We start from the raw sequence: 15,054 nt of genomic DNA on the forward strand, positions 1-15,054 counted from the left end.
ACACTTCTCAAAAGTCAAACGTGAAAGAGAGGAGGAGGGGCCATTCCCTGATGCTATGTAAGAGCAATATGTATTTCCAGAGTAGGTTGGAATAAAAAATAAAACGAGTGATGCTTGAAAGTTTACTTAAAAAAAGTTTATTCAGTGATATTGCACTTTGAGACTGCTCTTCCTTTAATGCAGATAAAAATACACCTAGATGAGAGATTGTGCGAGGAAGCGCGTACAGCACGATGTTTTCACAAAGCTGCGAGGAAAGAGTTAAAATCACAGGAGTAATAATATCTCTCACTATAGTCATGGAAAGTCAAACAACACGCGCTATAAAGCCTTGCTATAGAGATTCTATGCACCCTATTTATTTATTTACATCAGATAGCAAAGGAAGGAGGGGGAAACATAAAAAGGTCAGCTACATAAATACAATCTCACTTGATTTCCCCACTGATGAATTAGTGACATTTTGATTTGACGATTCAGTGAAAACAGTCCAGTTTGAAGTTTCATATCATCACCAGATACTATATAATGTTCTCTTGACAGCCAACGAGCTGTACTTAAGATTATTTTTCTTTGAGAAAGAGAGACGAGACTTTTTATCTTGAGAGATCATGTGTCCTAGATTCTGCACCATGCGTTTATAATGTGTGGGCATAGTTACTGATGCTGTTCCTTGTCACAACAAGGTGTAAATGAGAAGCTAAACTTTCCCCTTCATCTCTCCCTTGGAACCCCATCCCTCCCTCCCGTCCTTCTTCAAATCCTGGACTCTACATCCTCCTCGTTGGGTGTGTGCTTCTACACGAGACCCATGATGCGTGCCACCCACCACTTGCAGGGCATGATGACTCTGCAAGCCACCCTGCACCCTCTGTAGTGGTACGGCCATGGGTGGTAGCCTCCCAGCGGCTCACAGATCCTCTGGCAGTGGGTGTAGCCGCGGCGACACTCGGCGCAGCACACGCCCTGGTGGTCCAGCATGGGGTCGATGTTCATGTTCTCCTGCTCGCCCTCGAGACCTCTCTGAAAGAAGATGAGAAGGTCAGACTGTGATGTGTCTGAATCCTGTCATGTGATGGCGTACGTCTTTTGGCAGCAGCGGAAGCCAGTTTCAAACCAATTAAACATGGATTTCTGACAGAGGCAGAATGGGGAGGAGGGGATGTTGTCAGATGTGGGTTTTTGTTGTCAAATATTTTCTTTTCAGCACACCGCTTGCTGTTTACCCCCCTTTGTGGTTGTCGGCAGCATGTTGCAGGGGTTGGGGGATGCGCATGGTGTGAAGGGAGAGGGATTAGTGGAAGTTGGGCCCAACATAGAGGGTGAGGTTGCAGGCTGTGTATAAATGGGAGTCTGTGTGCTCAGCAGGGCATAAGGGGCCACAGGAGAAGGAGGGGGGAGGTGTTGTGGAATTATTCATACAGCGTCAGTGCTGAAAGAAAAGCTTTGGACAGCCTCGCAGAGAAAAAGCATGCACAGAAAACACACCCGCTCAGATTTGCAGCGACAACGCCGTGACCCCGGCATCTGCTGCCGCTTGCACAGCTGTGAGAGTCTCTCTTTTCTTAGATGTCCCTCAGATCTGAGTGGACAGTTGTGAGCGTAGCAGGACATTAACACAACAGGAGAAGAAGAAGTGAAGTACATGTTGCTGTGTTTGACTCACATGATATGGGTTCTCTGGGTTGAACTCTGCCTCCACATCTTCCTCCGGCTCTGCGGCCCCAGCTGTCTGGCGGCGCTGGCGGGGGACGGCTCTCCTTTCCCTCTGTCCGCCTGCACACATCACAGTCTCACTATCTGACAGCAGACCAAATGTAGGCGCGGGAGAGGCACTAATGTGGCCCAGCTCCTGGTTGCACAGTCGTGTCTCAGACAACATTCTGAAGTCCTCAGATGTAGAATATAATTGTGTTTTGAGAACGTTTGACCTCCCCCCTGCATGCACAGAACTGTTTAGTCTTTGACTATGACAATACAAAAAGAGCTTTTTTTGCTCTTGCTTTTTTCTTCCTGACGCTTTAACATTTGCATAAATTGCAATTGCTTGACCCATGTCCTCTTTGTTTTATGTCTGTTTTGCTTTTCTTACTTTCACATCTTAAAACTGCAGTTAGTAGTTTTTGGTGATTCTTTACTTTAATGGTTTGCAGGGACCAACGGACACGTTTCTAAGTTGGACTGCATTCTAGCGTGACTGAGCATGATCTGAACAAAGGGATTTGTTGGACACAACGTGACTAGTTTCACCGTTAACTTCGGGACCTCCATATGGAGCTCGTCGTGCTAAAGTATCGTTGGAAGCGGCTCTCATCCGTACAGAGCTCCTGACGTTAACAGTGAAACTCGTCACCTTGTGTCCAGTGCTGCATGGTGTTGTGGAACCACACTGCACTTTCATCCACGAGCGGTCTGTCTGACGGCTTACTGGGTGAGTAGGTGGGGCGGAGCCAATAGATTGGCAGGTCTCCGCACAAGTCCTTGATCTTGGTGCTGAGGAAGGCGGAGTCTCTAATGGGGGGGCCGGCTGCAACCCAGATCAACTCGTCCTCAAACTTGGCCGGCATCACCTCGTCCTCCTTGACAAGGCAAAAAGGGTAAGAAGAGACGATCAGACGCCAGAAAAAAAAACATCTGGCGTGATTAGCATTTATGTATTTTATGACTACTCCTCCCCTTTAAATAGACCACACTCCTCAAATTCTGTAGGATTGTAATCTGCATTAATGTTGCACCGCTAATGGTCCAAATCAAGCAGTAAAAGAAGAAGCCCTTAAGGCTTTCATGTACAGATTCCCTGTGCACCAACTTTTAGCTTTACAGTATATACAATGTTGGGATTCATCAACGGGGGAAGGGGAGGAACTACATTTGTCCTAAATGTACAGGTTTCTGCCCTGCACAATGCCTAATGAGGTTTCCAGGGTAGAGACTGTGTAAACATATGTACTGTGTGACACGGCCCCACAGGTAAGTGGGGAATTCTGTGGGGATGATTTGGCCCAGAGGCATTTGTTCCCGGGGGCTGCACTCTGCAGTCGCCACAGATATGTTTAGGGTATGTTATCCTCCAAACCTTTCACAAATGCTGCTGCTGTTCTTTTTTTTCCCCAGCTCAAATGATTTGCTGAAGGGAAAAATAAAAGAGGGGGCTCTACTTCTCTACTGCTGACAGATAAGAGTTTATCTGACCCACTCTCTGTGGATGGGGAGTGTGTGTGCGCATGTGTGTGTGTGTGTGTGTGTGTTGCTTATCTAACCCAGATTTGCCATCACTCTAAATTATAGCAAATGACCAGCCTGCAGCAACCATTATAACAACATCTCCCTGTCCCCACACACACACACAAAGAGCCAAACGATCATTTATGAGGCAAAAAGAGGCAACAACACACACACAAAAGCACAGACGTGAAATAAATGATCGTTTACGAGACAGAGAGAGGCAATAAGAGCAGCCCTGCGTGATAATTAATTTTGCGATTGTTCGTGTGTGTGTGTTGTTGTTGTGTCAGTGTTTATGTGCATACACATTCATGAGGGCAATCGTGGTAATGTGGATTTATGTGGATTTATGTGGATGCGAGGCTTACGCAGAACTAAATTATTTTAATTATCAGACAGCCTCAATTGAACCATCACGGGTGTTTGTGAGTTGTGATACCAATCTGCACACATATGGTACTGTACATTATGTTGTGTGTGTGTGTGTGTGTTTGTTTTATATCATAGCGCAGACAACTGTTAAGTGGGAGATGGTTTCCCACACATGGGAATCACAAAGGTCTCCTCGGTTTATCATTGGTTTTGGTGATTCATGCTTCCACAGCACACATTAGTGTTATATCACAGCTGAGAGTTTATAGTGTAGAGCTGAAGCCCGGCAGAGAACACACGATGCTTTAAATCCAACTTTGACTATTTAAAACAGCACCATGCATTTTAAACGGCTTCAAAAATAATATTTGATGCATCACTGACTTGTAATAGGTAGAATTGTTTGTTCCCATTCTGCACCTGAACTTCTATCCTTACATTATATGTAGGTTTGGAGAGAGTGTAGAAACACTGCAAGAAGTCTTTTACTTATACCCCATTTCCACTGATCGAAACCTGTTTAATGACCAGGGTGAATATGTTTAATCGACATTCACTCCCTGGTCAAATGACTTTGCAATAAAGTAGTTTTAAGCTGCTTTGGCTCCAATCTTCATTAGTGGGAACACAAGACCCGGATGAACAAACTCATTTCTTCCTCATCTGCTTAATTTTTTTTTTGCAGCAATGTAAATTCCAGCATCATTTCAGAGACTCAGAATCAGGCCCAGCAAGTTCAAGAGTAATGCTGAACTGAGATCGGTTGAAAAGACATTAAAGTGATGATATCTGCTTTCATCATAGCGTTTTATCAAACCTGCTCCTGCACAGCTCTGGACCAGATTTGACGCACTATCTGCAATTATCTCCAAGTCCAATCCTGACCTGTCCAGAGCTGTTATCATTTGTGGTGTAACCCGGACTGCTTACCCGTGATTAAACATGCTTACATGAAACTACTCTATTTCAAATCCTCTGTATAAACCAACTATAGCTACTGTGGAACCTTATTCAAACGATAAATTGTGCAGAATCATTTGAATTCTTTAATTTAATAAATCAATTTTGATATTTAGTGCCGGTCCATTCAAATGGGGCGGCACGTGGGCCACATGCGGCCCATAACCAACTTCATAGTGGCCCAGCCTGTGGTTCCACCAGAAATAACGGAATAAATAACTAGAGGAACACTTTTCACTGTCCCTCAAAGATTCCTACATCAAGAAAAAAGTTCGAGAAAAGTTCTGAAAAATGTCAGGAGCATCATTCACCTTCTCACACACAGCCCCTGAAAACAGCCCCACAGTGAAAACACATGAAAGATATTTCATGTTCTTAAAACCACCCCCCGATCAATAGATGTTAAATTCCTGCAATGGAGAGGAGATATTAGTAGAGAACACACTTTCTCAGAAGAGAATAAATCAAACCCACCAGACTGAATGTCATCGATTCCTTGTTGAGAGTCTCCACGTCAGGAAGGCTCGCCTTCACCTCGGTCTTGATGAAGCACTTCTCTCCTCCTGAAAAGCGAATACCTGTGATCCCCTAGAGTGGTCAGAGGTACAACAACAATAAGCTGGACTTTATAACTGTTTTTCTGTGATCAGTTTCTTATTCTTCATATAAAGCACCATCAACAGTCGCAGAAATGAAACAAGAGAACAGAAAATCCTCACCCTCCAACCCCTAAATATCACATGATGATTGAAGCCATCCAAACAACACAACAAAGCACAGGGTACATACATTGGCCACTTTATTAGGTACACAGGAGCTTAATGTGGTAGTAACATGTGATTATTTGAGTTGCTGTTGCCTTATTTGTTATTTCAAACCATATCTGGCCATTTTTGTCTGACCTCTGGCTTTAATAAGACATTTTCCCCCAGAGAACTGCTGCTCACTGGACATTTTGTCTTTTTCTGACCATTCCCTGTAAACCCTACAGATGACTGTGCATCACAGTAGATGTGCAGTTTCTGTAAAACTCTAAGCAGTCTGACTGGCACCGACAACCATTCACAGTCATTTACATCAACCTTTCTTTTCTACTCTGAACTCTAGCAGGTCATTTTCACCATGTCTGTACGACTAAATGCACGGAGCTGCTGTCATGTGATTGGCTGATATTTAAAGTGGCCAGTGATTGTTTAACATAGACAGTAGGACACATTTTGACCGGCTCATAGTGGCTAGTGTAGTGTACAGTATCTCACAGACTGAGTGTGAAGTGATTTCTAATCGTCTTTCGGCAGCTCTGAGAGCAGCTAACAGGAGGCCGCCATCATTTCTAGTAAGAGGAGGAGGTGTCATTAAGTAAGAGGAAGCACTGCAGGTGAGGCTTCACTCTCCTCATAATGTTTGACGACTTGATGATTGTGATATTTACATTGTATCTGAGATTGAAGAATTGCACTCGCAGAGACGGTATGTGATTAAAGGTCGAGATTTTAATTGTTGAAAGGCCAAAATTGTAGCTTCACTAGTCTGGTTAGCTCTAATTAAAGGTCAGAGGTTTTTTATTTATTTATTTTTTAAATGAAAATTGGAGGGACAATGTATCCCATCACTGTTTGGTCCACAGGAGATAACATGTCTACTTATTAACTTCTCTGCAGCTGTGATGAGCCCATCTCTCTCCCCCTCTCTCTCTCTTTCTCTTTCTCTCTCTCTCTCAAGAGGCTCTTTCAAGGTTCAACAGATCTGATTTTCTCCTCTCCAACATGCTCAAAGCAAGAGAGCTGATGTCCATGTTGATGATGAAGCTGCTTTGATGTGACACAGCCGATACTCTTTACTGTTCAACTCACAATCTCAAAGTCGTGGACCTCCACGGCCTCGTCGGCCCCGCTGCCTGTGCTGAATCGCTCCATGTTTTTGGCCGTGTCGATTTCCATTGAACCCTCCTCCACTTTGCCATTGATGCTCATGGTGTAGTGGACATTGTAGACCTACACACACACACACAGAAGGTTTCAGACTGGCATGTAAGGTATGAGAGTCACCCCACCTCCCCAGCCTTCTCCCTTTCACTCTCTCTCCTCCAGTCTTACCTTGGACGTCTTCTCCTCACACATACAACCTCTCTATTCTTGATGTTTTTCTTTCAGTCACACACACACATACATGTTCATTCAGGCTTGTTTAAAAGAATAAATCCTCACACTGGCTGATGATGACCCTTCTACAGAGCCTTTTCATCTTGTCCTAATGGTATTTTCAGACTTCATATTGGAAAAGGAAAGAGCCAGAGAGCTGCATTTTGCCTCTCATGTCTTACACCTCTTGCCCCTGGAGCATCAGCCGGACCAGAGGCTCCTCACACACCACCACCACCACCCCCACCCCCACACACGCATACACAAGGACTCCATTCACTGACCTTTACCTCACACTGTACCATGTTATTTTACATGTTTTTCTGTTTACATATATTACAAAAAAGATCCAACTTTAATTCAAACTAATTAAAAAGTTGAATTAGTTTAAATAATAATAAAAATAAAAATAAATGCTAGACTTTTAGATTTAGATTTTCATACACTAGTGTGTTCAGAGGGACTGAATCTCATTTTTCATGCTTTTAAAAGACTTTAGCATAGCAAACACCTCAAAATAAGATGTTTCAAATTGGAAGTGGCTGCACTGATTTAAACCTGAATATCTTGGATAATGCCAGCAAATATACAGTCAAACCAGGAGACAGAACTGTTCTCGCTATGTGGTGAAGAGCACCTTTATGAACCATGGTCCAAGTTACCATCATTTAGGATAAGGGAAAGTGAAAACACATTGTATATAAGGCTAACACCCCATTCCTCCCTCTATTATCTTTGCTCTATGAAAACTAAACTACATACTGACACAAACATGAAGATAATAGGGATAATTATAATCAACAAAAATGTGCTTCTTACATGTTTTTCATTGTTGTTCCAGAAATAGAACGCTCCAACTGCTCCCAGAAGAAGCAGCAAGGCTCCAGCAATGAGCACAGCAAGTCCGGCCTTCAGGAGGCGGCCGGTGGCAGCAGGCTTGACCGCCACAGCCGAGTAGGCCTATATAGGTATGTGAGTTTAGATGCATCACTGCAGTATGACAACATGGCCATAAACAATATGCTTTAGATTATATAACCCGAGTACATGACAGTAGCCTAAGGTGATGTCCATGATTATGATAGAGAGGCAGTTACAGAGAAGGTCAGTGTGCAACTTTTGAAAAGGTAAAGAAATCAAAGGCACAATAGAGAAATTGACTGCGTGATTTGAAAAATGCCTATTTAGGATACATCAGAAACTACAGTGAAAACAGTCAGGAAACTGTATGCTCTTGTCACGATTTACACTTACAGTTAGTTTGTCTTTTACATGAATTGGGTCCCCCCATTAAAAAAATGTTGGTAAATGAATGAATTGAAGGTGTTACAGCATGAACAAACACTCACCGGCGGCATGAACTGCTGCAGGTCCTCAGGTCCCGCAGAGGCGATCGGTACTTTCTCTGAGCTCCCGGCCATGACTGGAGTCAAACACGCGAGGAAACCCCACTCCACTCCTCTCCACTAACACCCCCACTATCCCTTTTCCCCCTTTTCTCTGAGCAGTAGGAGGAGGAGGAGGAAGAGGAGGATGGTCACTCCTCCAGTTGCGTTTTTACGCGCCACTCGTTCCAAACGTCCATTCTAATCCTGTAAATACAGGTTTTGTGAATTATATAAATAAGTAATTCGGACCTCCAGCTGTTGATCAACTCTTTACGAGAAGTTATTCTCTCTTTCATTGAATCCCTTTCCATCATTTCCCTTTGAACATCACACGCAGGGCTGCTCGTGTACATGAGTGTGATCCCTGCTGTGATCCTTTTAATATTTTAATATTTAATATATCGGTAAGCTTTACGGCAACGTCTGTCAGTGAGCAGAGTGACATTGATTCAGTAAGTAATAATATGGTGGAAGGAGGGAGGGATGGAGGGAAGGAAGGAAGGGTGAGGCTGTCTCCTCGAATCACCCTCGCACACCTTCTCCCCCCTCTGCAGGTCAGAGGTGACTCAGGCGGAATGTCGCACCTTTCCTCTCCATCCGCCTCAAACACCGTGTACACCGTGACAGTGCTGCATCTTTACCTCCACCGTGTGTCTTCTGTCTCTCCGGGACACTTCGGCAAGTGTGTGTGTGTCCTGAATGTGTGATTATAGTAGAGGTGGAATTACGTAAGGAGCGCGCGCCGTGCGCATTTGGCACATAGACAGGAAAACATCCTGACAGGAGAAAGGAAGTTTTATTCTTAAGGACGTCACGTTCTTCAGCGCATTTCAACTGCTTGGCTGCTTATTAGACGTCCTTTTATGCATATGAGCTGTTTCTTGGGCACAAATTAGGTGGAAAACCCTGAGTACACGTCTTCAATTCCTTTTGTTGCGAATTGCACCTTTACATCCACACAGATGAAAATAATACCTCTGAAGGTTTTCGTCTGAGTGATTTGTTAGGAAACCTTGGCGTCTGCTCTGGCATCTCCCCAGCAGAATCATGTTCACAAAAGAGAGAAAGGGAAGAAAAAAAACTTATCTGACCTTCTTCACTGGTCTGCAAGGACAGAGGCTGAGTGCTGCAATAACAGCGACCCCTGTTGGCCTGTCCTGACTGATGTCCTGACTCCTCCAGAGCATTCACAAACAGCCTCCTCTCCCCTGAATAAACACTCATCACTCAGTTGCTCAGAACTGTATTTCAAACTTTTATTTTCTCTCAGAATATCGTGATGGCCATAATAATAATAATAATAATAATAATAATGATAATTAAAAAACAGAAATCTGTACAATGACTTATTATTGCATTCAAATAATTGCATCATCTTTGTACATCACAGGCCCTCGACCTCAACAGGGGCCATTTTAAATAGTCAGCATGCTTAAAGGTCAATAATTACAATTCATATATATATATATATATACACATCTTTGAATTTAATTCTTACTATTATAAAAAATAAAATCTCTGTTTATGTACAAAGCTTTGCATATGATACAGTTCATGTCCAACAAACTCATTTGATTGACTTCAAAATGTGGCTTTTGCAGTTAAACAAAGACACAAATATTCACATATAAACGTATTCAGTGTATATACATATATATATGCACACTTGTACATTACTCTCCTTGTCAATGATTCATAAATTAAATAAACTTTACATTGCTGTTGAGAGTGTGCTAGTTCAGGCCTCGTTGTTGGGGCAGTGTGTCGGGGTGGGGGTGTAAACAGGGATGGTTATGTCACTGATCTCCTGGGCCCTCACGGGCTGCGGTGACGAGACCATGACATAGTCGAACTCTCTGTGCAGCACCTTCTCGTACACGCTCTGCAGACCCAATGTTTTGGGGATCTGGGCCTGGTAGTAGTTGTCCCTGCGGTTGGGGTCCCGGGGCAGGGAGGCCGTCTTGGGGAGGCTGCTGAAGGAGGAGAGGGTCGGGGCCGGAGAAGGGGCCGCGTTGGCTCTCACTGCTGAGGGACTCCAGCAGCGGTCTGAGTGACCCAGGACCTTGCATTCACTGGTGCAAGCCCACAGAGCTGAGAGAGACGAGAGGAAACAGAAGTTAGAAAAGTGCCCTAATTTAAAACTCAACCATTCAATTTTATCACTAAGTATGTGCAGTATGTGTCATGTCCTGTGTACATGCACTAGTTTTGTTTTTATGTTAAATGAAGGCATTTAAGTGTGCAGCACTCCAGTCCATGTTCCTACATGTGACAAAGTATATTAAAACTATCCATTAATTTAAATATGTTGAGTATTTACCATTTTGGCCACCCATGGGAGGAACCACAGTGCCGTCTCTCTTCAGTCCAGCGTCTCCACTGACGTCACTGTCGCTGTCATTGAAGTCACTGTCCCCCTTTCCACTGTCTTTGCCACTAAAGGCCGGGTCTCTGGCAGAGATGGTGGTGTACGAGTTTCCCTTCCAGATGGTGATGGGTCTCACTGCCTCCTTTCCATTCCCATAACCGGGCAGAGTGGAGTATCCCTGCAAAAAACAGAGGAGAGAGGTGAATTTCTGCTGGATGAATACAAACACACACACTCAAACTCTCCCCACTTTAAGTTCCCAAAACGCTTCTCACCTCGTGTTTATTCCCACGCTGCTTGTTGTTGCTGTCAGAGTCGTACACACATGGCACCTCGCTGCCGTCCTCTGACGCCGAGCACAGGTCACTGCTCCCGGGGTGAGCTGAGGTGAAGCCCCCGGACTGGCTGCCGTAAGAGTGACCATCAAATGCTGTCCCTGCCGCGGCCCCGTGGAGAGGGATTAGTGGGTTGTCTGCCACGTGACTCCTGCTGCCACGCTCCAGTGTGCCCTTCTCCCCGTATGAGTCGCTGTCTTCTCCACCTTTGTCGTGCTTGCGCCGGTTGCAGGTGGTGGCGATGAGTATGATGGCGAGCAGCAGGAGCGTGCAGCTGCCCGCGAGGACGACAATAATGACCACGGACAGGTCCCACTGCGCGTGCACCTCGTCACCCCCGCCTGGTGACTGGTACACTGTCCTGTCGCTCAGCGGGGCGCCCGCCACGACGAGGAAGTGGAGCGTGGCCGTGGAGGTGAGAGCGGGTCTCCCGTTGTCACTCACTGTCACAGTCACAGTCAGGGTCTCGTCCACGTCGTGATTGAGAACCTGGTTCAGGTAGATTTCCCCGGTGGCTTTGTTTACTGAGAGCACGGAGGGTTCACCGGTGGCTAAACCGTAGGACAGATCCGAGTTCACGCCCTCGTCCGCGTCGCGCGCCTCCACCCGCGTAATGACGTAGCCGGTCGGTGCGTCCCGGGGCAGCAGGACCTCAGCGGAGCCGTTATAGAGAGGCGGGTGAGTGATGGCGGGTGCGTTATCGTTCTGGTCCACTATCCTCACATAGACGTTAGCGCTGCCGGACAGAGGCGGGGAGCCGCCGTCACTGGCCGTGATGCGCAGCTCCAGCTGCTTCATCACCTCATAGTTGAAGCTGCGGAGCGCGTACAGTGAGCCGCTGGCCGGGTCCAGTGACACGAAGGTCGAGATGGGGGAGCCCATTAAGTAGGTGTCCGCCAATTTGTAGCTGACCTTCCCGTTTGACCCCATGTCCATGTCCCGCGCCACTACCGTGGTGATGTACGCGCCTGGAGCGTTGTTCTCCACCACCGCCACCTCATACACCGGTTTACTGAACACTGGCGCGTTGTCATTCTCGTCCGTCAGCCTGATGGTGTACTGAGTGATGGTCCTGAAGGGCGGGGAGCCCAGATCTTCCGCCACCACTGTCAAGTTATATTCGGGGATCTTCTCCCGGTCTAAGGGGCTTGTGCTCACGATCATGAAGCTGTCCTCGTACGCCTGCTGCAGTTTGAAGTGGTCGTGTCCGTACAGTGTGCAGTGCACCTGTCCGTTTGCGCCAGAGTCTCTGTCCGAGGTGCTGACCAGCGCCACGAAACTCTCTCTGGCTGCCGCCTCAGTGATGTACGCTATCCCCGCCGTGATGGACGTCATGGGGGTGATGGAGATCTCCGGTGCGTTGTCGTTCACGTCCTGCACCTGCACTACTATTTTACAGATTGCCGGGCTCGGGTTCGGACCCAGATCGGTGGCCTGGACGTCAAACTCGTATGTCTTCTTACTTTCAAAGTCAATCGGGCTCTCCAGAGTGAGCCGCCCCGTCTTCCTGTCAACTCTGAAGAGTTGCCGTATTTCTTGGGGGACCTGGTGACCGAACCCGTACACCACCTCGCCGTTCAGACCCTCGTCCGGGTCCTCAGCGTTCAGGTCCAGTAGGAGCGAGCCCACGGGCGCGTCCTCGGGCAAGTCCACGGAGAAGCTACTCCTGTCAAACACCGGGCTGTTGTCGTTGTAGTCTTTCACCTTGATGTTGATGCGCGTGGTTCCGGTGCGGGACGGGTTCCCGCCGTCCATGGCCACAAGCTCCAGCGCGTAAGACGACTGCGTCTCCCGGTCCAGTTCCTTCATAAGCACCAGCTCCGCATATTTAACCCCGTCGGCTCTGCTGAGCACGTCGATTGAAAAGTGACTATTAACAGAGATCTGGTAGCTTTGGATGTAGTTCACACCAACGTCCTCATCCACGGCAAAGTCCAGTGGGATCCGCGTGCCCACCGCTGTGTTCTCGGAGATCTCCAGACTCGACTCTTTCCGTGGGAACTCGGGGGAGTTGTCGTTGATGTCCTTGACCTCCACCTCGACATGGATGAGTTTGAACTGCTCTTTGGAGAAGGTGACCACGTCGAAAGCGATGAGGCAGTGCAGGGTGTGTTTGCAGATCCGCTCCCGGTCTATCCTCTCTCCTATGGTCAGCTGCCCGTCGCTCTCCCTCAGACGGATGAAAGAGGAGTTGAACTGTTTCATCATCCTGAAATTGTTCCTGGAGCCTCCCGACAAGGAGGGAGAGGAGGAGATGTCCTTGGCCAAGTTTCCAATCACTGTCCCCGGCGCGTCTTCCTCAAATGTCTGATATTTAATCGTTTTTCCTTGTGTGACAGCAGAGATGCTTGTCAAAGAGACGCACACGAGCACCAGCAGCCCGTTCCACCCTGTTCCTCCCATCTTGACAGCTTCACTCCAAAAATAATGTGAAATTCAGCAAAGTGTCCGTAGTGAGTCCAATTTAAGGTCAAAACAACGCAACTGTCGACTCTTTGTTAGTATAAACCCTTTCTTAAATATTCCATTTGTCTTTGGTTGCGCACTGTACATGCGCTCAGCTCTCTGTTCTGGAGTTGTGCTGCTCTCAGCGCAAGAAGGGCTGCAGTGTCTGCAGGAGGGTTTATATGGGGAGGCATGCAAATGAGCCGCACTGTGGCCAATCCGGGCTTTGAGAGGGAAAAGGGAGAGACTTCTGAAAAAGCTCTAAAGCCCCGTTTAGAAATTCCTGAACTGTGCGGGGAAACTTGGCAGCGAGTGTGCGGGCTGAACGCGGGGTTTGATTTAATATAGCTTCAGTTTCCGTTGCTTGTTTATGTTCAACGAGTCTGCGCACCGGCACACGGGGGAGAGAGAGCTCACAGAGATGCGCAGTGTCCCTGAGATAGAGGACAAAGCATTTGAATACAAGTGTCTGTCCATATAGGCGCACCTTCTGTGCTCATAGATTTATCCCCACGCGCGTGTCCACGTGCAACCCACCCGTGTAAAACCAGTCACTGACAACTCCCAACTGTCCCACTGTATATGACCTCTCCACATCTGATGAGGGGAATAACTTCATGCAGGGAAAAAAACTACATTAACCCCCCCCCCTCCCCCCTTTTTTTGCTCCACAGTGTTCTGATCCACTCATGCACACAAATAAGATTTCATATCATATACTTTGATAATGCTGATACAGCTTATGCTGAGTAACTGCTGTGCCACGGATCCAAACAGAAGTGTGTTGTAACTGCACGGTGGTAATAATAGCATCAGCTCATTTTACTTTCATTAATACATTCCATAAATTTGCTTTGCCTTCTATTATTCATCCCCCGGTGTATTCCAGTAATTGTTTGCACATCGGATCATTTCTGAGTGAAAGATCCATATAAACATTGATTTTAGTCTCAGATCAGCTCACGAGATCTCTGTCTTGTGCGCGCGAGTGGGGATTTCTTTATTTTTTAAATTAAAGCCGGTGTAACGACCCGGTTTAACATGCGACTCTCCCTGGCCTCGTCTGCCTGAACAGACACGGTCACGCGCGCTCTCACGCACCCTTCCACGAAGCCGTTACAAATGGGATTTGGCTGGAAACGTATTTGGGGGGTTATCGGATTTCTAAAGTGAGATTATATCAAAGGCGTATATGAAGCCCTCGTTAGTAGCAGACGGGATAATGGCGTGGCAGGGTCTCCCTTTACAGCCGTCCACACCGGTATTGTGGCCCCTGAGCTGCAGTCCGTGGGGGCCCCATAACTCCCGCCGCCTCCACGCAGCCCTGTGCCTCATACTGCAGCATAATGAGCCAGAGCCACAGGCAGCCTTTGTGTCCCGGGCCCGACCACGACTCCTTTCATTACAGCGAGATGGGAGATGAATTGCCTGGACATCAGGGTCCCTGCTATTAAAATACATTTAGAAAACGACCGGGGCCCCGTCACGGCTCTTTAAGAGATTTTCTCATTCTGCACAGACTCTCCCTCTCTCTCTCTCTCCCTGCCTCTCATTCCTTATTCACCTCCCCACCACCACCACTCTCTACCATACACACACACTCAGCTTTTTCAGGGGCAACACTTGCATTAGAAGCTAATATCACTTGGCATGTTCTACAAAGAACCCATCTGCCACAGAAAGTCAAATAGGAGACACCTGAATGGGCAACAAGCAGCTTGCATAGTTATAGACACAGTCAGGCCTGTCCTGGGGGATAAGAGGCATCACTCTGTGAGTAATTACACACACCGAAAACAAAATTAACAGCTCTCATACAC

General features: G+C 46.8%; 2 protein-coding genes across 2 annotated transcripts; both read right to left on the minus strand.

Annotated features, from left to right (window-relative positions):
• Positions 1-121: 121 nt before the first annotated feature.
• LOC122772754 (leukocyte cell-derived chemotaxin 1-like) lies at positions 122-8,168 on the minus strand. Its single transcript, XM_044031005.1, has 7 exons — positions 8,048-8,168; positions 7,518-7,658; positions 6,411-6,551; positions 5,032-5,145; positions 2,429-2,579; positions 1,667-1,776; positions 122-1,023 (listed from the first exon to the last, which is right to left on the minus strand). The coding sequence occupies exons 1-7, from the start codon at positions 8,117-8,119 to the stop codon at positions 799-801; spliced, it is 954 nt and encodes a 317-aa protein (XP_043886940.1). The 5' UTR covers positions 8,120-8,168; the 3' UTR covers positions 122-798.
• Positions 8,169-9,341: 1,173 nt separating this feature from the next.
• LOC122767878 (protocadherin-8-like) lies at positions 9,342-13,412 on the minus strand. Its single transcript, XM_044023462.1, has 3 exons — positions 10,730-13,412; positions 10,407-10,632; positions 9,342-10,177 (listed from the first exon to the last, which is right to left on the minus strand). Exons 1-3 carry the CDS (start codon positions 13,190-13,192, stop codon positions 9,825-9,827), a joined length of 3,042 nt encoding a protein of 1,013 aa, XP_043879397.1. The 5' UTR covers positions 13,193-13,412; the 3' UTR covers positions 9,342-9,824.
• Positions 13,413-15,054: the final 1,642 nt, after the last annotated feature.

Source organism: Solea senegalensis, linkage group LG1 (assembly GCF_019176455.1).
Source record: "Solea senegalensis isolate Sse05_10M linkage group LG1, IFAPA_SoseM_1, whole genome shotgun sequence".
Classification (NCBI taxonomy): Eukaryota; Metazoa; Chordata; class Actinopteri; order Pleuronectiformes; family Soleidae; genus Solea; species Solea senegalensis.